At 57.0% G+C, this 19,838-nt stretch overlaps 1 protein-coding gene across 2 annotated transcripts; it reads right to left on the bottom strand.

The window, feature by feature from the left end:
• Positions 1-6,593: 6,593 nt before the first annotated feature.
• CA4 (carbonic anhydrase 4) lies at positions 6,594-15,529 on the bottom strand. Of its 2 annotated transcripts, XM_004434820.3 has the most exons (8): positions 15,426-15,529; positions 10,736-10,789; positions 9,577-9,732; positions 8,711-8,856; positions 8,495-8,593; positions 8,151-8,214; positions 7,798-7,964; positions 6,594-6,888 (listed from the first exon to the last, which is right to left on the bottom strand). In XM_004434820.3, the coding sequence occupies exons 1-8, from the start codon at positions 15,481-15,483 to the stop codon at positions 6,694-6,696; spliced, it is 939 nt and encodes a 312-aa protein (XP_004434877.1). In that variant the 5' UTR covers positions 15,484-15,529; the 3' UTR covers positions 6,594-6,693. The 2 variants fall into 2 exon arrangements, with proteins under 2 accessions (XP_004434877.1, XP_087296326.1); XM_087440200.1 differs by lacking the exon at positions 15,426-15,529 and having other exon boundaries at positions 10,736-11,019.
• Between the last annotated feature and the right edge of the window lie 4,309 nt (positions 15,530-19,838).

Raw genomic sequence — 19,838 nt, 5'->3', positions numbered from 1 at the left:
AATCCTGCTACTACTCTCCTACTTGCTAGCCATGGGTCCTGTGTATTTCGTTTCCTCATGTGAAAATGGAGAAAATGGAAACGCCCAACTCAGAAACTTGTTCTAAGGATTAAGTGAGATATAAAGCATGTTAAATATTTTTACCTAAGTAAATATTAGCTGCTGTTAGTACAAGTTTGTGCCGCATAATGATGTTTCAGTCAACGACGAACCACATATATGACAGTGGTCCCATAAGATTAGTACCATATGGCCTAGGTGTGTAGTGGGCTATACCATCTAGGTTTGTGCAAGTACAGTCCGTGATGTTCACACAGCAACAAAATCATCTAACAACACGTTTCTCAGAACGTATCCCTGTCGTCAAGCAACACATGACTGTGTACTGTTATTTGTGTGGAGTCAGGACCAGCAATGCCTGCCCCAGGGTTCTTAATCCAGTACTGATTGAGAGCCTACTAGATGCTCTGGGCTCTCTGGGCACGGATGTGCCCCAGTCCCGTAGGCTGGCTTCCCCAAAAAACTGACAGAGTCGTGTTCAGGATGTTTACTAAGGAGTGCCTCGAGGACTGACAGCTGTGGAAGGGAGAGGACGGAAGCAAGATGGGGAAGGCGAAGTGGAACAGCCACGCAGGCCCAGCGGTAACCTCTGTGGCCCCACCGGGAGCTCTGGAGCTGGAATGGCCCATCGGAGTCACCCTGAATTGAGCCAGCCACTTATACCCCAACGTTGACCAGTACTGGCTGAGGGCCACCAGGGAAAGAAGTGTGACCTTGAGTGAAGAGGCTTCCTCTCCCTGGAGAGGCCAACAGCTGAAGGCATCTGCCCTCTGACAGCACTCACAGCTGGGACAAGCCGTTCCTTGAAGGGGGTTCTGAGCCATGCATCACAGCCTCCACCACAAGCAGTAAATAAAACAGAGGAGAATCCCTGCTCTCCCGAAGAGGCTGTTCCAGTGGGAGCTTATGTTCCAAAGGTTGCTGTTAGGATTAAATGAGGTAAAGGGTGTAAAGTACTTTATAAAGGGCCTGGCATAACAGAGTAGGCGTGAAAACAATGATAGCTAAATATAGTAAAACAAATCTAGGAGATTACCAGGTGAAAAGACAGAGGGAACTCCACTGCCTGCCGGCATCTGGATCCTGCGTTTCCTGCACTCCAGGCTATGCCATGGACAGGTGCTCCAATCCTGACGGGGTCCTGCACCTCTGCAGTCTCTCCTCAGTTTGTAAATAAAACCCTGGCATCAGGCCCACCTCACCTCCCCGGGGATGGCAGCCAGATGCTGCCTGAGGGTTCCCTTCTGCAAGAGTTGGCTGGGATGATGGGTGGGAGCTGGGCTGCAGGAAGGGAGCCCTGGCACCTCCAGCTCAGTGAGGCAGGAGTCAGGCAGGGACCAAGGGAGAAGGAATAAGAGATTTCCTTGGCACTGGCCTCTCCCAAGCCGTTGGAAAACAGTAATGAGGAAATCCACAGGCAGAAGGGCCTGCTCCAAGCCCCTCTCTGAGCTGTGCCCAGCTGCCCTCCCCACAGGACGTGCAGTACTGGAATCACCCATTCCGGGAGGGAAGCCCCCTCATCTGCTCCAGTTCGTGGAAGGTGTCCAGCTGGAGGGGGAGGGAGATGGCCCAGAGGGCAGGACGTGGTGGTGGCAGTCTCAGCCTCTTGTCCCTTCTTTTGTCCACCCTCCTTTCTTAATTTCAGTTTCCCTGAGGTAGGTGGGATGGGAATAGGGTCACCAGACCTAGTAAATACAAATATAGAATGCCCAGTTAAATTTAAATTTCAGATAAACAACAAATGATATTTTAGTGTAAGTATGCCCCGTGCAATTTTGGGGACATACTTATACTAATAAAAAAAATTGTGTTTTATCTGAAATTCAGGTTTATCTGGCAACCCTAGGTGGGCGCAGACCATGCACTGGGGGAAGACTGCAGCAAAACCAGATGGGACAGGTTTCCTGGCAGACAGCCAGGGACAGAGCCAGTGATGGAGAAAGGGACACATCGGCAGGCACACTCGGTGATCCTGCGGCTCCTTGGGAAGAAGGAGGGGAAGGGCTGGAGGAGAGTGAAATGGGAAACTGGTCCCCAGCCCGATCCATCCCCATCGCAGGAAAGCAGAGGTGCCCTGGGTGGGCTCAGCCTGACTCCACCCCTGACCCCCACCCAACAAGGCAGGGACATGAGAGCTACAGAGCAGCCTGGGCCTCAACTGGCCCCCTTGACTCCCCCTGTTGTTCTGGGTGACCTTAGGCAACTCTGGGCAAAGGTCAGGCTGGGAGGCCTGCCTCAGTGGACTGCCCTGTGTATGGCTGGGGTGCAGCGCTGGGGGATGTCTGAGTGTCTGAGCAGAGAGATGGGCCCCACAAGGGGTCTTGCAGTTTCTCCCTTGCATAGGAGCAGGACTGCCATCCCACCATGCATCTGCTGCTTACCATAGAGGGAGCCGGTGTATCACTCGGAATTCCAACCTCCACCTGCCGTTCCCTACCCCCTTCCCTGGAAGCACTAGTTTCTCCCCAGCTGTAGGTCCTACCCATCCGTAATGCTCTCTCTAACAAAAAGAATCATAATGATAACTATAAATTATTGCATACAGCCTCTTGCCCGGGCATCTTGTTTCATCTCTACAGTAACCCTCTGAGGTAAATGCCGTCATCATCCCTATTTTACACATGAGGAAGCTGAGACTCAAACAGGTGAGTTAAATTATCAAAGGCACCTCACTAGCTAGTCAGCAGTGGAAGGGGACTCAAACCCAGGTCTGTGGGGCTCCGGGGCCCATGCTCTGAGGGTGTCTATGCCCCTCTCCCGGCTTGTATTTCGTAGACCTGGTCCTACCGTGCCCTCTGTCTGCCCTTTGGACAGGAGTCTTGGGGGAAGGGCACAGACTGATTTTTTCTCCCTGAATCCTCAGTCCCTGGCACAGAGGAAATAACAGTGTTTGCTGAGAGGCTAAATCTTGTTGAAAGACTAAATATTGTTCCAAAATATACCCACATTCCTTCCCTGTCGCCGTCCCTCTCCCTCTCCTCCCAGGCTGTGCAGCAACCGACACTTGGAACATGACGTGCCTTCCATGTGTCCAGCCTTAGCTGGGCTAGGGCTCTGAGGAAGGAACTGGCTTGTGACTTGTCTGTCCTGTGGCTCTCCTCCAAAGGAAGCCCCTCCCTGGGCCCTGGGACAAGTCCTTGGTCCCTAGAGGAGATAATGCCTTTGTCCCTATTCAGATAAACAAACAGAGGCACTAGATGGGTGTAATGTAAGGTGCAGGAGCAGCGCCCAACCCACGAGAGGCCCGGCCTTCCTCCAAAGGTCATCAGCAGGAGCCTGGGCACAGCTAGGCCCAGTTAGATGGATGGGCCATGCTTTGCCCATTTTGCAGGTGGATAGACTGAGCCCCAGAGCAGGGAAGCCATGCCTTCATGCCTGCAAGGCCACCGGCTTCCCTGCCTCTTCCCACCCATAACCGAGAAGCACAGGGCCTCAGGGTCACACCACACCAGTGTTGGGGCTGGGAGGGGGGACGGGGGGGTGCTGTTCACCATGTGGTGTCTCTATAGGCACCCCCTGGAGTTTCGTGACACAGCTGCCTTTACTCGTGCACGTGCTCACGTGCATGCTCCACCCCCCCCCCCCGACCCTGGGCTCCTACAGACCCTTCTATTACACACACCCCTAGCCCACCCCCGTCCTGCACCGTCAGATCAGAGCCACAGGAAGCAGGGCCAGCAAGTGTGCAAACCAAGAGCCAAGATGGGGAAGTTTATTTTCCAAGAATCATCTAAACACTTGGGGAGTATTTTTAGTCCCTGGCTCCCACTCGGATGCAAAATCTAAACGGGGCCAGAGAGACGGCTGCCGGGGGATCAGAGCAGCCGGCGGAGACAGGGTGGGACAGGGCGCCACAGACCCCACCCTGCCCCTGGTCCACAGGTCTGTCTCCCTTGGATGACTGCTGAAGGAGAAAGCTGGCCATGGGTGCTGAGGAGATGCAGAGAAGTGACCCCAGTTCCTGACAGGTCCCCTCACCCCTCTCTGCCTCAACATCCTCATCCGTGCAATGGGAGACATAATCCCACCCTTATAGGATTGCAGTGAGGCCCATGCCCGGCATCCAGTGGGCATTCAACAAAAGTGCATCATGGTCTGTGCGGGAGCCCATGACCTCAGAGAGGTCAGGTGGTGGCGAAAACTACCAGCCATTGAGTCTTCCCCAGGCCTGGCCAGCCGCAGAGATGTGTGCGTGCGCGCACGAGTGTGGACGTTACACACCCAGTGCAGTGACCCAAGGGGCATCAGAAGTGAATGAAAGTAGGGCTGGGGGGGCAGGCTGGGCCCTTTCTGTGAATAAGAGGTGCTGCTCGTAGACCCCTGTCATCTCTGAGAGAGCCGAGTCAGGAGCCAGGCCGGGCTGGGCACAAGGAACCTAGGGGACTTTCTCCAGAGAGGGAGTCTGCTGAGGGTGGTGGGGCGGCACGGAGCAGGGAATTCACTCAGAAAAGGCTCTCCAGAACATACACACAACCTGTCAGTCTCAGCCTCCAGGATGCGGGGGCCAATTCCAGGGGGGTTGGCTGCCCACTCCTGGGATGACTGGCCAAGAGTGACCTTGCTGTGAGCGTGTGCTGACAGCACCTGCTCCCGCCTCCAGGCGCAGGAGGGCAGGGGGAATGCAGGGAGGAGGCCCTGGACAAGCTGTGCCCATTCTGGTCCCACTGGACACGTTTATTATCGTAGGGTCGGGGGTACAGGGGAGGATCGTGTGCCTTCTGCCTGGGGTTAGAGAGGCCAAAGCTCCCCTAGTCTTTTGAAAAGAGCTGGGACTTCCTGGTTCTGTTGCCATGTTATTCCCTGAATGTTGCCTTGAGTGGGGGATGGGGTGGGGGATGGGGGTGTACATAAGCTGGGGGAGGGGCAGTTTGGACTTCTGAGAGCCCTGAGCCTAGTGGGGCGGGGTGCAGCTTAGATCTTAGATCCTGGCACTACTGCAGGGGAACCAAAGAAAACAGGTTCAGTGTCCACACACCCCCTGCTGACACAGGCTGCCTGCTGTTGCCATGGTGACAGCAATACCAGTCTCCCCCCACCCCCACGGCTGTGTGGTCACCGGTGAAAGAACGGGGGTGCTTATTCTTGATCATGAAGGGGAAAAGGGAGGAGGAGGCTCCCCTTCTCAAGGCTCACGCCCTTCCAAAATCCAGCCCTGCCCTGGACAAGGCGGAGAGCCTTGGGCCCCTTGATCCCTAGCTCCAGGGCTGGGCCTGGCTGGGGACCTACCAGGGAGGCCCTATTTCCTTCTCCCCTGGTTTTCCAGACCCTCCTCTCTCTACTCACCTCCTCCTAGGCTCACTCCCTCCTTGGGCCCCAGAAAGGAAAAACCATTAGAGACATAATCCTAGGTCTGGGGGTACCTTCCAAGTGCAAGGGCCAGAGACCCCTGAATTCACCCCCAACTCGTCTTCCTCTCACATCTCATTTCTGACCCATTGGCTCCTGGACCACTGCAGCCCCCCTAACTGCTCCCCCTGCTCCTCACCCCTGCAGCCCCTGCTCCACAACACAATGACCCTCTGGTGGCTCCCAGTCTCTCATACTCAAAACCAGCGTCCTTACAAGTTCCTATTATGAGGCCCTCCCCACCCCCACACACTCAGCCTCTCCCTGCTCCCTCTTCCCTTCTCCCCTCCTCCCTCTTCCCTTCTCCCCTCCTCCCTCTCTCTCCTCTCTCTGAGCTACCCTTTCTAGCTTGATTCCTCCCTCCCTCCCTCCACTCCTCCTCAGCCTCCCTGCTGTTCCTCTGACAAGACAGGGGCTCTCCCCTCCACACCCGAACACTTGCTGGCCTCCAGATGGGCTCCTCCCTGGCCTCCTTCAAGTCTTCCGGATGCCCCTTCCCACTGAGGCCTGGCCTGACCACCTTCCCTTCCTGATTTAGCTTTCTCCATAGCACTTACTGCCTTCTGGCACATGGTACAACGTGTCTATTTTCTTTATAGGGTCTCCCCACTGGACCTCAAACTCCAGGAGGACAGGCATTTTTGTCTGTCTCATCCCCTGCCATATCCCCAGTGCCTCAAACACAGACTCAAGAAATATTCACAGCTCAAGAAATATTTGAGCAGATAAATGAGTCCCCTATCATTCACCTTGCCTAGGCTGTACCCACATACGACCTGCACTCTCCACACCTAGTACAGAGGAGCCAGTGCCGGCTGGGGTCTCAGCTGGCTCTGCCATAGCCTCCTTGTGTGGCCTCCCCCCATAGGCTCCCTGTGTGGCCTCCACCCAGCCTCCTCTCCTTTCGGAGCCTCAGCATCCCCCATTATTTAAAGAAGAGGCTGGATTGGAACTTCTCTGGCTTTCGCTGTGTTGGAACTCCAAGGTGACTTCTGCATCCCTCCAAGTGGAGTGCAGACACGAAATTCACAAAGGTGGGGCCGGGCACCTGGTGGTCCCTGTGGAGAAGAAGTCTCCAGGCCTTAAGGCCCCTACCCTGGAACAACAGTGGGTTGAGGGGAACAGGGCAGGGGTAGTTGTGGGAACTAAAAACAGACCTGAGAAAAGTTTTTCCAAAAATATACCCATCTTTTAATCATCATCAAAGTCCAATCTGGGAAGCCTGAGGAACAGAGGCCCAAGCCCTGAAGGGCTGAGATCAGAGGTCAAGTGTCCGGAAGAGAGCTATCATTGGAGGAAGCCAGCCGTCAGGCAAGTGAGCATGGGGGCCAGCAGGGCGGCCAAAGGCAAGGGCAGCAGCTGTCCAGGGGCCTGGGACTTGAACACCAGGCGCTGCCCCAGCTCCTGCAGGGGCCTGACGTTGTCCGTCATCTTCTGTTTCTGCCCATTGTCGTAGTACAGCTTCTCGGAGAATGCAAAGATCTGCGGAAGGGACACGGCTCAGCGGGAGTCGGGGAGCAGGTGGAGCTGCACTTCCTGCTGTGTGACCCCAGGCCAGTCACCTTGCCTCTCTGAGCCCTCCTTAGTAAAGAGGCTCAGAGTCCCCACCTCTCAGGTTTTTGTGTAGATGAAAAGAATAAGGGATGTGAAGTGCTTGGCACTGGTGGGGGCTCAGTTCCCATTAGCTTCCCCTAACTGAGTGGACTCACAGCTCACAGGTTTGAGGGCCTATGTCATCACCTTGTGGGCTTGTTGGACCCCAGATCGCTGGGCCCCACCCCCAGAGTTTCTGATTCAGCAGGACTGGGGTGAGGCCCAAGAATTAGAATGTTTAGCAAGATCCCAGATGTGTTGACGCCACTGGTCCAGGGACCACACTTGAAGAATCACTACTGTGGAATGGAAGTGACACAAAGGCAGGGATTTGGGCCCTTTTGGCTCACTGCTGTATCCCCAGAGCCTAGTGTGTTACGGGCGCTCGAGTCCCCTTTGTTGAAGGAATGAACCGTTTTCCTACTGCGGCTACTCTGACCTCCCTCAGCTGCTTCTGGCCAGCCCCAGACACTCCCCTGTGCTAGTGCCTCTCCCAGGACACTGGCTCCCTGCCCTCAGCTGACTGACTCCCACATACTTCTCAGGGTGCAGCCTGGAAGACTTTTCTGGCCACCTCTGCCACGGCCTCCCCTCCAGCCCTCAAACCAGGGATGGGACAGCCAGGACATTTCTTGTCTGTCTCTCCCAGGGCGTGTCTGTGGATTCAACCAATGGCCCTCAGCTCCCTGGGGTGCCCCATCCCCATCCCAGCCCCGCGGACCTCTGGGAGAGCCCAGAGGGATGGTTTCTGGGGAGCCAGGCAGTGGGAGGCTGCACCATCGGCCAAGCCCTGGATACCTGGTCCTCGTGGAGCTGAATGGGCTCCTTGAACACAGTCCAGACGACCTTCTCCTCGCAGCCTGGCGTAGTGAGTGAGCCCAGGTAGCGGAAGTAGTTCCTCAGTTTCTCCTCCTTGGGGAGCAGGTCAAACAAGCTGATGCTCTTTTTCATTGTGGTGTTCATTCCTTCAGGGGGACAGAGAATACTGTCAGTTGTGGGGTGGGGAAGAGGGGGATCTCCGAGGCTCTGATACCCCCTCACACACCTCGCTCTGAGAGCTCAGGCCACACTGCATCCTTCCTTTCTAGGAAGATGTCTCCTCCCTCCCTTCATCCCCCGCCAGCCTCCCCCTCCTGGTCATCCTGACTCACCAGGTCTGGGGATATCAGACAGTGCCTCCACCAGGGGCTGGAAGCCATCATTCTCAGATCCAGCCTGGAACGGGAGAGAAGCGGGTTTGAGAGGGGCTTGTGGGGAGCCGGTGGTGACGGCCAGTTCATTCTCCTGGTCTGGGGTTGGGGAGGGCAGGCAACTTCTGAGATTTAGGCCCTGGGAGGCTCTGGGCTCCCCCCTGGGGGTGTACAAGTCACTGAGAAACAGGGGAAATCGGGCCCTCCCCAGCTCGCTCCTTCCTTGCTGGAACCCCAGGTCTCTGGATCCTAAGAAGCAGCCCCAGACCCTGGTTCCCTGGGAACTGGGGGGATGGGGGTCCCACCTGCACTATGAAGGCCAGCACTGCAATCTCGTCTTGGGAGTTCTGGGCCTCTGTCTTGTTGCTCGATGTCCCGTTCTGTTTCTGGTGTACTATATGCATCTGGTGGGGGTGAACGGGATGGAGAGAGGACCGTGAGGGGGCTGGACTGCCCTTCTTGCCCAAGGCAGGTACAGCCGGAGCCCAGTTGGGGCACCGACCTGGGACGGGGGCCCTCACCTCCATGGCAAAGCGATGCCCATCGAGGCTGTGCTCCGAGCCCTCATTCATCATCTTGGACCAGTGCAGGTGCAGCTGCTGGGCCCGGTACTGGGTGGCCAGTCCTCCTCCAGCAATTGTGGGCTTGTCCTCCAGCCACACTACCACTGGAGGACAGAGGATGGGGCAGAGTCCTCACACCCACCTCCCTTAGCCTCTCCCAGCCCCCTCATCCCAGCTCCACCCAGGCAGGACCTTCTCTCCTACCTCCCACACTTCACAGTCTACAGTCCTGGGCCTGAAGGGACAGGATAGGGTGGTAGAGGCCCAGACCTTTCTCCTGCCCCCTCACTGGCCTCCCTGCCTGCCTCTCCCTCTGCACACCCCCACTGCCCCAAACATGCAACTCAGCCCCCGTCCCTCCCCTGCTTCAACCCACTCCATGGTGTCCCGGCATCTTCAGTGGAATATCCAAACTCCTCAGCCCTGGGTGACCTGCCCTGGGCCCAGCTCTGCTGACCCTGGGCTGTCCCTGGCCCCTCCTAGCTTCACTCTCTGTCCTCCATCCACATAGAGCCACGCGCAGTTCCTTGAACGCCCAAGCTGTTTCACGCCTCTGCGCCTTTGCACATGTGGTTCCTTCTTCCTAGAACGTTCCCCACCCCCCAGACTGATCTGATGAAAGTATGGAAAATACTGCTGGAGTGTTCCCTGCTTTCCAAAGCCCTTCCTGGTTCCCTCCATCCTCCCCCCACGGGCTTTTTAGCCTCTACTCAGCAAAGGTGGACCCGGACCTGGCGTACCCTCCTAGTCCTTGGGGAACTCAGGGGTCCCAGACCGGGTGCCCCTGCCTACCCAGGTCCTCCATCCGCCCGCCTGGGACCCACCTGTGTGCCCATTGTTTTCGACCTTCCAGTAGTGCTTCTGGTCGTAGCTGGAGAAGGAGAAGGGTCCCAAGCTTTTGTTCACCTGGGCCTGGGAGGTGTTGATGTTGATGGGGGACTGGCGGTGCTTATGGCAGTCACCACCCCACTCGGTGGGCCCTGGGCAGGGAGGGAAGAATCAGGGGCGCCTGGCACCGGGGTGTGGTCTCCTCTGCCCCTCTCAGCTCAGCCCCGAGCACCCGGCTCACCTGCGTCAGGGTCTTGGGAGAGCTGGCAGGCTGTGTTGAGGGAGGCTCTGCACAGAAATCTGCCCTCACCTTCCCTGGGCCCTCCTCCTCAGACACACTCTCACACACTCACTCACTCACACACTCACTCTCATACACTCGCTCACTCACACATGCTCATTCACACACACACTCACTCACACACGCACTCACATTGCAAAGCCAGCGGGTCTAGCCGTGGTGTGGGACAGGGTGAGAACAGGGTGGCCCATTGGCAGCTGTGAGCTCTGGGGTGGGGGACCACCTTGTGGCGCTGGGCTGTGAAAGCGAAGTGCGGTGACAAGCTGCTTCCTGCGGGCGTGAGGAAGTGCAAAGGAGGGGGGCGGGAGAGCGCCTGGAAGGCGCGGAGTGAACCCCCTGGAAGGGCTGCTTGTGGAAGGACACCTTGACTGACGCTAAGCATTATCTGAGGGCTGGGGGGCAGGGAAGGGCCCCCGGAGGACCTGGTCCCCGCACCCTGGTAACTCCAACACCCCGCTGGGCGGGGCCCGGAGTGGGACAGCACTTGGTCAGCATTTGAATCAAAAGTGCAAAGGACAACCTCTGAGGTCCATCTGCAGGGGTGTCACTGGGATAGGACCAATGCCCCATGCCGCTGTGAGAAAGAGCCACGTATCCCTCCCTTCGCTGCTACTGCTGATTCATTTCCGAGAGGACTTAGCCTCTGACAGGAGGAGCCAAGGAAGACTCAGGTCACTGTACATTCCCTGTCCCCTGGGCACCAGGAGTCTGTGTGTGTGTGTGTGTGTGTGTGTGTGTGTGTTGTGAGCTGATATCTGACTGGGGGGCCACCATCATCCCTCATTGGGTCTTCATTTTGAGCTGGACCATCCCCACCACACAGAAAGGTCTGTCCCCAGGCTCGCTGTACTTACCCAAGCAGGAGTGGTTGGAGGCATCAACTTGAACCTCGTAGCACCAGTGTGTCTCTGGAGCAGAGAGAGGAAGGATGTGAGGCCTGTGCCTATGTGTGTCAGTGTATCTACGCGCACGTGCACCTCTGTGAGCGCACGTGAACCATGTGCACACAAGCAACTCTGTGTGTTTGTGTGTGTACGCGTGTGCACACAATGGGTCAGAGGCTGGGACTATCCCTGGAGTTGGAGCCCCACTTGGATTGGGATAGAGCATTCTTGGGGTCTGGGACAGAGGGCCCAGGGGAAGGAGACTTAAGAAGAACATGTAGGGATGGGGGAAGGAGGCGGCAGAAGCAGCCAGGCCCCAGGTGTCCCTGACCCATGCTGATCAACTGGTCCTCTTGCCTGGGGCCCTGCTCCTCAGCCAGGGCAGGGCACCACAGCCACCAGCCCTTGAGGGGGCCCCTCTGAGGCTGTCAGCTCTACCCCAGGGGGCTAGCCTGGACACTCTCCATCCATTGCTCATCAGCCACCCCCCCCTTGTATCCCCCCTCCCAAACCTGGAAGGGAGGTTCTGGTGAGGGGGGAGGAGGAAGATTAGGGCCTGGCCTCCCCTCCTGGGACAACAGGGATAGGTTCAGCCTGGCTGCCTTCCTAGCATTGATCTGGGATGATGGAGGAGATAAGGCTAGTCCCACCCTGGATCACCCCCTCTTGTGTTATTAAGACCATTCTTGGCTAAACACTCACAGCCCCGCGAGGAGGAAGGCAGCCAGGCCTTTCCCCGTGTCCCGCCACCCCACAGTCCTGGTGTTTGAGGCCAGACAGACTCAGGTTCTAATCACAGCTCTGCCTCAGGGCAGCAGAACCAATATCTCTACAAAAAGGCTGCACGGCAAAGGTACCACATTAATGCAAGGCGTTAACAATAGGGGAAACTGTGCAGGAGCAGGGGGCACATGGGAACCCCCAGCATTTTCTCTTCAATTTTTCTGTAAACCTAAAACTGTTCTAAAATTAAAGTCTATTGATGTTTTTAAAAAAGGTGGACAGGGCCGGCCCCGTGGCTTAGTGGTTAAGTGTGCGCGCTCCGCTGCCTGCGGCCCGGGTTCGGATCCCGGGCGCGCACCGACGCACCGCTTCTCCGGCCATGCTGAGGCCGCGTCCCACATACAGCAACTAGAAGCATGTGCAGCTATGACATACAACTATCTGCTGGGGCTTTGGGGGGAAAATAAATAAATAAAAATTAAAAAAAAAAAAAAAAAGAGTGGACAAAGCATCTGACCCAGAGCTGGAATTCTGGCTGGGCCACTGTTGTGGGTTTAGGGGCAAGTTACTTAATCGCTCTGAGCCTCGGTATTATCTTCTGTAAAATGGAAATAACACCATCCACCTCATGGGGCCGTGGGAGGGTTACACGAGAGACGGTAGAGAGTGTTCCAGGCAGCCTGGAACTGAGTGAAACCCCTGACTGATGAGTTCTTCCCTTCCCCTGCCTCCCCTGCTCTGGCCTCCTGTCAGTGTGCAGTTGGCCAAAACCAAGGAGCAGCTGAGAGCAGAGAAATGAAGTGAGTTGGAAAGAACACTGGAACGAGGAAATTCCTAAGAAAAGCACAGCTTCCCGCTCAGCCTGAGCTGAGGGCTCTACGCGCACATCCGCCACCCCCGCCACGCCCCCCCAGACAAGAAGGCTGTCTTGTCTAGGCTGCCCCCACCCAACTCCACCTCCTCTAGGGTCCCTGGAATAGAACAGGATGGGGAGGGAACCGTGAGAGGGTCAGGTTGTCAGGTTCTCAGTAGGGGGTGGGAGGAAGTGTTCTAGGCCAGTAGCGTTAGCACCCGGAGGAAATCAGCCACTTTGTCCCTCTGGGCCCCTCAGAGCCACCTTAGGTTTTCAAGTTTTCCAACTCAAGATCAAATGCTTCGCCTACCCTTCTGGCACAGCCTCTTTCAGAGATGGACAGCCCTGCAGTGTCTTCCCCATGACAGTCCGTCCCCTGCCCTGGACATCCTCTGCTGCTCCTGGAGGTTGCTGCATCTGGGGAACCTCATGTGGGGCAACTCTGCAAGAGGCTGTGGCCACTTTCCATCCAGGCCCCTGTCTGCAGGAGGGCAGAGCTCTGAAGCTGGAGCCCGTTCACCGGGCTTCCAGTTCCAGCTCTGCCTCTTGCATAATCTCTGCAGAAGAATTCATAAAATTTTCTGAGCCCTCCCTGCATTCTTCCTCAGGCAGAAGGCAAAGCCTCTGAACTCCCAGGGCCAGTGCCTGAGGAGAGAATGGATGTGAGGTCATTTGCAACAAGGAGGTGAAAGGCTCCTTATTATAATCCTCCTGTGTCTTCACCTCTCAGATGTCCTGAAAGCAAAAGGGGCCTCCATGGTCCAGCTGGCTCTTCCTCCGGACTGGAGGTCCTAGGGGGAGCCATTCCAGGGGCAGCCTTGCTTAAGCCAGAATCCTCCGGAGCCAGCTCTGAAGGGCGGGAGCCAGCTCTGAAGGGCAGAATGCCTTCTCAGCCTCTGGGGGGCCCATCCGGTCCAGGCTGAGCTCTCCTTAGGAATTTGTTCTCTCCTGCCTCTGGCTACTGCTCCTGGGTTTGTAATGGTGACCTCTGATCCACCGTCTTAATCACAGCGACTTTTGACCTGCTTGGCTGAACACTCTTGTAACTACCCTATTCAGGAGGCAAGAGCCAGAGAAACATAATGTTGATGAGGCCAAGGCCAGGGGTCAGGTTTTTGTTCGAGGGCTGAGGGTAGGGTGCTAGCTTTCAGGCAAGAGCTGGCAGGGTCACAAACCAGCTCAGGTTTCTGTACTCGTTCAGGAGAGGGCTGCCCTTGCAGATAATTACCGGCCCACCATCTCAGGCCACCTGCAAGAGGGCCTGGGAGAGAGGGGCTACCCGTACGTCTTGGCTCTGAGCTCCAGGTTCTACCCTGATCAGAGATGGAGTGAGAGACCCAACAACCATTGCCAGTCACCCAGCCACTGTCCCCTACCCTGGACTTACCCACCACCCCATTCCCCTTCTTTAGAGATGACTGAAGAAGCTCTTTCTGATGAACCTTGCTCACCCCACCCTCCCACTCCGGCGGGGAGGGAGGAATTCTAAAAACCAGCTTAGTCAAACCCAAGTAAGTCCTGGGCAAAGTCTCGGCAATTCCTGGCCAGGGGTTTGGGACTCTGAAGGGGCCTAACATCCTCTCCCCAGCTCCTCCTTCCACAGCAGTAGATGCTCTGGGGGCTCTGATGTGCAGCCTGGTCACTCTCCAACCTCCAGTTCCCTAGGGGATGAAATGGGTGGAGGAAGGCAGTTCCCACAGCAGTTCCCGGCAGAAAGCCTCAGCGCTTACTTACGGGGAGCACAGCTTGTGTGAGGGAGCCACTGAGAGAGATTCCCGGCCAGCTGGTCCCAGGCCAGTGGTACAGCCCTCATAGCCACCACATATGGAGTGCCTGTGAGTGCCACATGGGCCCCACCCTAAGCACTTACGCCTACTATCTTTGAATCCTTAAAACAACGCCTGAAGTCAGAAGTACCATCCCTGTTCTGTAAGTGAGAAAACTGAAGTTAAGTGACTCCCCCAAGGCCAGGCAGCTGAATTAATTGCAAAGTATTTCCCTTTCTACTAAGCCCACCGGCTTAAGTAGGTTTCAAACGTGCAATCCTACGAATAAAATTGTTCACATCCTGCTTTTTCTCTTTCCTCCTTTCCTAGGAAGGGGCTGGGAGTTGCTGCAAGATGTCCCTCATCCCCCGCAACCGTTCCTGCAATGGGCACACACTCTTCCCTTCTCTGCTGCTGAGGGCACCCTCAGCCCTCATTCCACAACTCCAAGGGACTAGCATCTAACTTTGGAGGGGGTTTTGGCCTGGTGGACCCCAAGGACCATCCGAGGGGTAGCTGAGCTGGGGACTGGCAGATAGGGGCTTCCAGCAAGGAGATGGTCCCCTGTGGTGTCGCAGAGAAGGTGCCTCCTGGATCCCTGTGTCCAGCCGCTGGAAGCGCCTTCAGCTCCTTATCAAATATTAACACGCCTCCTGCCATCTCCTACTAGGCGAATAATTAAGAGCTCGGCCACACCATTAACCTTTAAACGAAAAATCCTGGCTGGAAAGACCGGCTCGGCCGGGACCTCGGGTCTCCGGGTGCCCCCTGCCAGGCTCCCAATACGGCCCTGGGGGCTGGGGAGGTGAACGGAGCCGGCAGCCTTCGGGGGCAAGGAAGCCAGGGTGGGAAGCGGGGATGCCAGGGCCCCACCACACCCAATTTGTGCCCTTGCTCTGAGCCAGGGGCATCCACCCAGCACTGAGCCCCAGCGGGACGGACAGCGACCCACGGACAGACTGGGGAGGACCAGAAACGGTGTAAAACCCCACAAGGGGCGAGAAACGGAAGCATGCGTCGAGACAGGTCAGAGAAACATCCTTATCATAGACTTGCACACTCGTCTCGCCAACGGCCGCGGGACCACACGTGCACACACTCCCCCCGCACCTGCACGTGCCGTTCGTGTGTGCACACGAGCTCGCACACGCCGGGTCCGCCTGCACCCTCGCCGCTCCCAGCGCACATGCAACCCCCGGACGAACGCGCAGCCGGTGCGCACTGGCCACCCGCGGGCGCGGTCGCGGCAGGGGGCGCCGGGCTCGGCGCGCAGAGGGGGCCACCTGAGGGGCACCAGAGTCCAAGCCCCGGCGTTCACCTGCGCTGGCCGAAGGCCGGGCGACGGCGAGAGCCAGGAGCGCAAGCAGCAGCCGCATCCTGCGCAGGAGCAAAAACGTCGCCAAGCCGGGGGTCGCGCAAGGAGGAGGCCGCCGGGGATGCCACGATCATGCCGGCCGGGCTTTTATAGCAGAGCTGGGACGGGAGGGAGCCCCGACAGCGGTACGCGAGAAGCAGCTCCTCCCCCTGGCGGAGCCTCCCCTCCCCCTCGTCCTGTGCCTGATCTGAAATTCTGCTCTCCCCACCTTGCATTCCTCCCCCTCCCCCCTTGCCGGGCCACATTTTGCCCCAAGCGCGAGGCCCCCTCACCGGCTCCGCGTCCCTTTCGTGCAGAGGCGGCGACCTCCGCCTCCCCTCCTGCCCCATCTCACACCTGTTCTCTGGTTTGGGAACAGGGTAGCGACATCGCGAGGTCCTTGGTCTACACAAGGGTGGGTGCCCCGGATTCCTGATTTCCATCATTTTGGCGCAGACCACTGCGCAGCCCTCTCGCCTCGGGAGCAGCCTGCGGACGCCTTGGAATGGGCTTGGGTTGGGGGCCGGGCGGGCGGAGATAGCCTCGGAGGGATGACAGCGTTGAGGGGTGTGCGATGGTGTTGGTTGAATCGGGTGTCCCCGGAAAGAGGGCTTGTTTCTCTCTCTCCGGCAAAGGTCGCTGATTCTCTGGGTCTCATCTCTTTTTCTGTTTCCTCTCAGGCTGCTCCAAACTTAATTTCTAATTTCTAAGACCAAAGACCCTTCTTCCAACACAGAGTGAAGACGCCCCTAAATTGTTGTGAGTGTTCACATGACGGCCAGAGCGGGGGGTGGGGTGCGGGGGTGAGGGAGCAGAATTGAGAAATGGATTGCAAAGCGGCTCAGTGAGAGAGAAACTTATGGGGTCAGCGGGGAGGGGCTGGGTCTTGTTGAGGCCCCCCAGATCCCTGAGATGAGACGAGAAGAGAGGAGACTGGGGTCTAAATGGACCCCTAGTTCCCTCATCTGCCAGGATCTTTAGAGGAGTCCAGGGAAAGGAAGTTTCCCTTGAAGGAGGCCCTAGCATTTGGGGAAATGGGGCGCGGGAGGGGGAGCCCTAGAGAGGAAGCTGCCTCTTGTCTCAGGAGGGGTGCCCCTCTCCTGACTGTGGCCCCCCTGCTGCAGTGCCTCTGGACTCCATGGCTCTAGGTGCTGGGCCTCCTACATGTGGTGGGGGCTTCCCGGAGAGTTTGGGAAGCTCCAACTTGGGTGGGGAAGAGGGACAGGGAACCCGGCATTGGGCCTCGGCCCCCTCCATCAACAGGAAGCCCCGGTTTTCTGGTCTTGTCGCTTCCCCATCCGCTGCCAACCTCTCAGTCCGCACCGGCCTTTGAACCTACGCTAGGGACCTCTGATGATGGCTTGCCTCCCCAGAACTGTCCGGGCAAAGGGGCTTCCTCCTTGGTTAGAGTCCTGGCTGACTCCTCCCCTCACCCCACCTCCTGGCCCAGGATCACAGGGCCTCAAGGAGCAGCTTTGATCCTCCAGAGAGGTGGGAGCGGAGAGGGCTTCCACATCAGGCTTAGCACCCTATTGTCTACACTGCTTTAGAATTTACTCACCAGCCTGGAACTATGACAGTCAGGGCAGGAATTCCACACCCTAGGGCCTTTTCTGGGAATGGATTTGTGTTCACAGGGCCGTAAAAATGTATCTTTCGGGACTGAGGAATGGAGCAGGGATGCAGCCTCTTCCTGGGAATGAAGTCTACTTCAGGGCATCCCTGGGACCCCAGGCCGGCCCCCTGACCACAGGAGAGAGACTTGGAGGCCATTGGTGGGGTTAAGGGGCTATTAATCGTGACCTTTGGACCCTCTTCAAAGTCCATTGCATTGGGGACCCCCAGAGGAGAGGAGTGTGGGGGGGGGAGCTGCCCCCTGGGTAAGCCAGCTCCTCTCCAGTCAGTGCGCCCCCTAGTATGTTTTGAGGTCAGCAAGATGGGGGCCCGTGAACCAGGCCCCAGTGGGGTGTCCTCTCTGAGGCATGGGGGCTGGGGAGGAGGCTAAGGATGGAGACTTCCTTGCGAATGTATCTTAATCACAGGCACCACAGAGACTGCACATTTGCAATGTGGCAGGTGAGGGGGTGGCTCCTGCCCCTCCACCCCCATCTCTGACTCCAAGATTACACAGGGCAGAGAGAGGCCCCTCACTCCTGGTCTTAACATTCCCAGCCTTATCTCCTAGCCTGGACCCCTGTCCCGGCCTGCAGTAAACTAGTCACCTGTCACTATCTAGGCCACCCTGGGCCCACTTCCTCAGAGGGGTCAAGGCCCTCATTAGAGTGGGGATGATTAGAGCAGGGCTGGGCACAGACACGTCTCCATGACTTACAGGACCCATAAAGCTGCCAACCCAGGCCCAGCAGCCCGCTGCAGCCTCCTTCCTCTTACTCTGCACGGAGTCCCCAAGAGTCCTGTGTTCAAGTCCCTGCTCTTCCTCTGACTCAGGGATGACCTTGGGCAACTTTCCTACTCCTCTCTGATTGCAGCTTCCTCATCTATAAAGTAGAGCTGACAATCCCTGCCCTGCTGGCCTCTGCCCATAAACAGTTACTGGGAACATGCTGGGAGCCAGGGCCTGCCCAGCCCAGCCTTTCACAACCAGCCTCCGGGTGCCTGGGTGGAGCTGCTGGCCCGTTGCAGATGCAGGGGTGAATCACGGTTCTCATCTTCCGGGAATTTTCACTCGCATGGCCCCATTTAGAAGAGGAGGGAGGCAGTGGGAAAGCTGAAGGGCTTAGAGGTCAGACCACCCTGGGATCCCGTCTGGCTCCATCTGCTTGCTCGGTGATGTCAGCCGAGCTTCGCTTTCCCTCATCTGTAAAATGAAAATCACACCCCTACTGTCCTCGGAGGTTGCTGTGAGAATTCAGTGGGCTAAAGCCTGAGGAGGGCTGGGCACATCAGCACATGTCACCGTGACCTCTAAGTGGAGGGCCCTTTACCTGGATTAAACCTGATCCTAGGCAGGTGTGGATGTGACACCCAGTGGGAGGGGACCCTGGGTTAGGCCCAGGGAGGGCCCTTGGCACATTCAGGCTCTTCCTGGACTCCCAAGACCTAGGGAGGGGTGAGGAAGGCTGAGGGGCAAGGAAGGAAGCCTCGACAATGTGGACCCACAAATGTGAGATTCGGATTCAGTCCCTCCTGGGACTCTGGTTGGCGTGGGGTGGAGGCACAAGGGAGCAGACGCTGCACCCCAGGTGTTCGCAGGTCAGAAGAAGGCCTAGTAAGATCCCTAAACAGAAAGCTCCTCTGCCTTATGTTAAGGGGGTGAGGTGGGCAGACAGAGGATAAGGCGGAAGCTTAGACCAGGCTTCAGAGCAACACTGCCCTGGGTTCACATTCCAACCCCAACACTCGCCCTTCACTCCCTCGGGCTCAGGGTCCTGATCAGGAAAATGAGGATGCAGACAGCAGCCCCCTCACATGCGTATGGTTAGGGTTCAACTAGATGATGCTGGGTAAAGGGCCTGGTAGAGGGCCAGGCACTTAGTAAGTGCTCAGTAAACTTCAGCTGTGATTATGGCTGTTAAGGGCAACAATGACATATGCCCATGATATTATGGGAGCCCAGAGGAGTGGCACCTAACCCAGGCTGTGGGTGGGGAATTGGGGAAGGCTTCCTGGAGGAGATGAGACCCGAGCTGAGTATTAGAAGACAAGTAGATGTTAACCCAAAAAGGGAAGGGAAATCCAGGGAGGGAAACAGAATGAGAAAAGGCATAGAGGTGGGGTGGATAGGAGCACCCAGCGAGCTGTGAGAGCGCTGAGAAAGGAGACTGGAGAGGCATTTGGCACCAGATGCATAGGACTTGTTTGCTGGGATTAGAAGGTTGGACTGATCTTTCCTTTGATCAGGGGTAGATATGAAGATCCTGAATTTATGGGCCAGGACACATCCTCAGAGAGGGTCACTCAGCCCTAGAAAGGGACAGGGATCCTCAACTACTTCTTTGAGTTACGGAAGAGAAAGCTGGGGCTCAGAGAGGGCAGTGACTCACCCAAGTTGCCCAGCAAGGAGAGAGCAGGGCTGGGATTTGAACCCTGGTCTCCTGCCCCCACCATGCTCTTTCCATGCCATCTCATCCTACCCAACACACACACTTCCTTCCCGGTGGGACCCTCAGCCTCCATCTCCCCTTGCTTTCTGCACCCTTGGAGTCTCTCTGATTAGCAGATGATTCAGGGAAATGTTTCAGAGACTCCAGCTTTTGTGTCCCTGGATGTTGAGATTAAACCCACATGCAGAACAAGGTTTAATCAATAGCCTGGGCTCCACCGCTCCCCAGCCTGGATCTCTGCCATGTTCTAGCAGAGACAAGAAAGCTCATTTCCTGCCAGCATCTGTGGAAGCTGCAGTCCCTCTTCCCTTGT

The sequence above is a fragment of the Ceratotherium simum genome, chromosome 16, assembly GCF_057802395.1.
Source record: "Ceratotherium simum simum isolate JZ-2026a chromosome 16, ASM5780239v1, whole genome shotgun sequence".
Lineage (NCBI taxonomy): Eukaryota > Metazoa > Chordata > Mammalia > Perissodactyla > Rhinocerotidae > Ceratotherium > Ceratotherium simum.
Note: the sequence above shows the minus strand (reverse complement) of the source record. Positions and strands in the feature narration are given on the sequence as shown.

Bases quoted from the DNA above. Each gene is read 5' to 3' on its own strand.
- CA4 (XM_087440200.1), bottom strand. From the start codon at position 10,991: ATGCTCTATCCCAATCCAAGTGGGGCTCCAACTCCAGGGATAGTCCCA. The intron at 8,857-9,576 runs GTGGGTCCCAGG...TCTGTCCTCCAG, and splicing joins CGAAAACAATGGGCACACAG to TGGTAGTGTGGCTGGAGGAC. The intron at 7,965-8,150 runs GTGAGTCAGGAT...GTCCCCCTGAAG, and splicing joins GTCTGATATCCCCAGACCTG to GAATGAACACCACAATGAAA.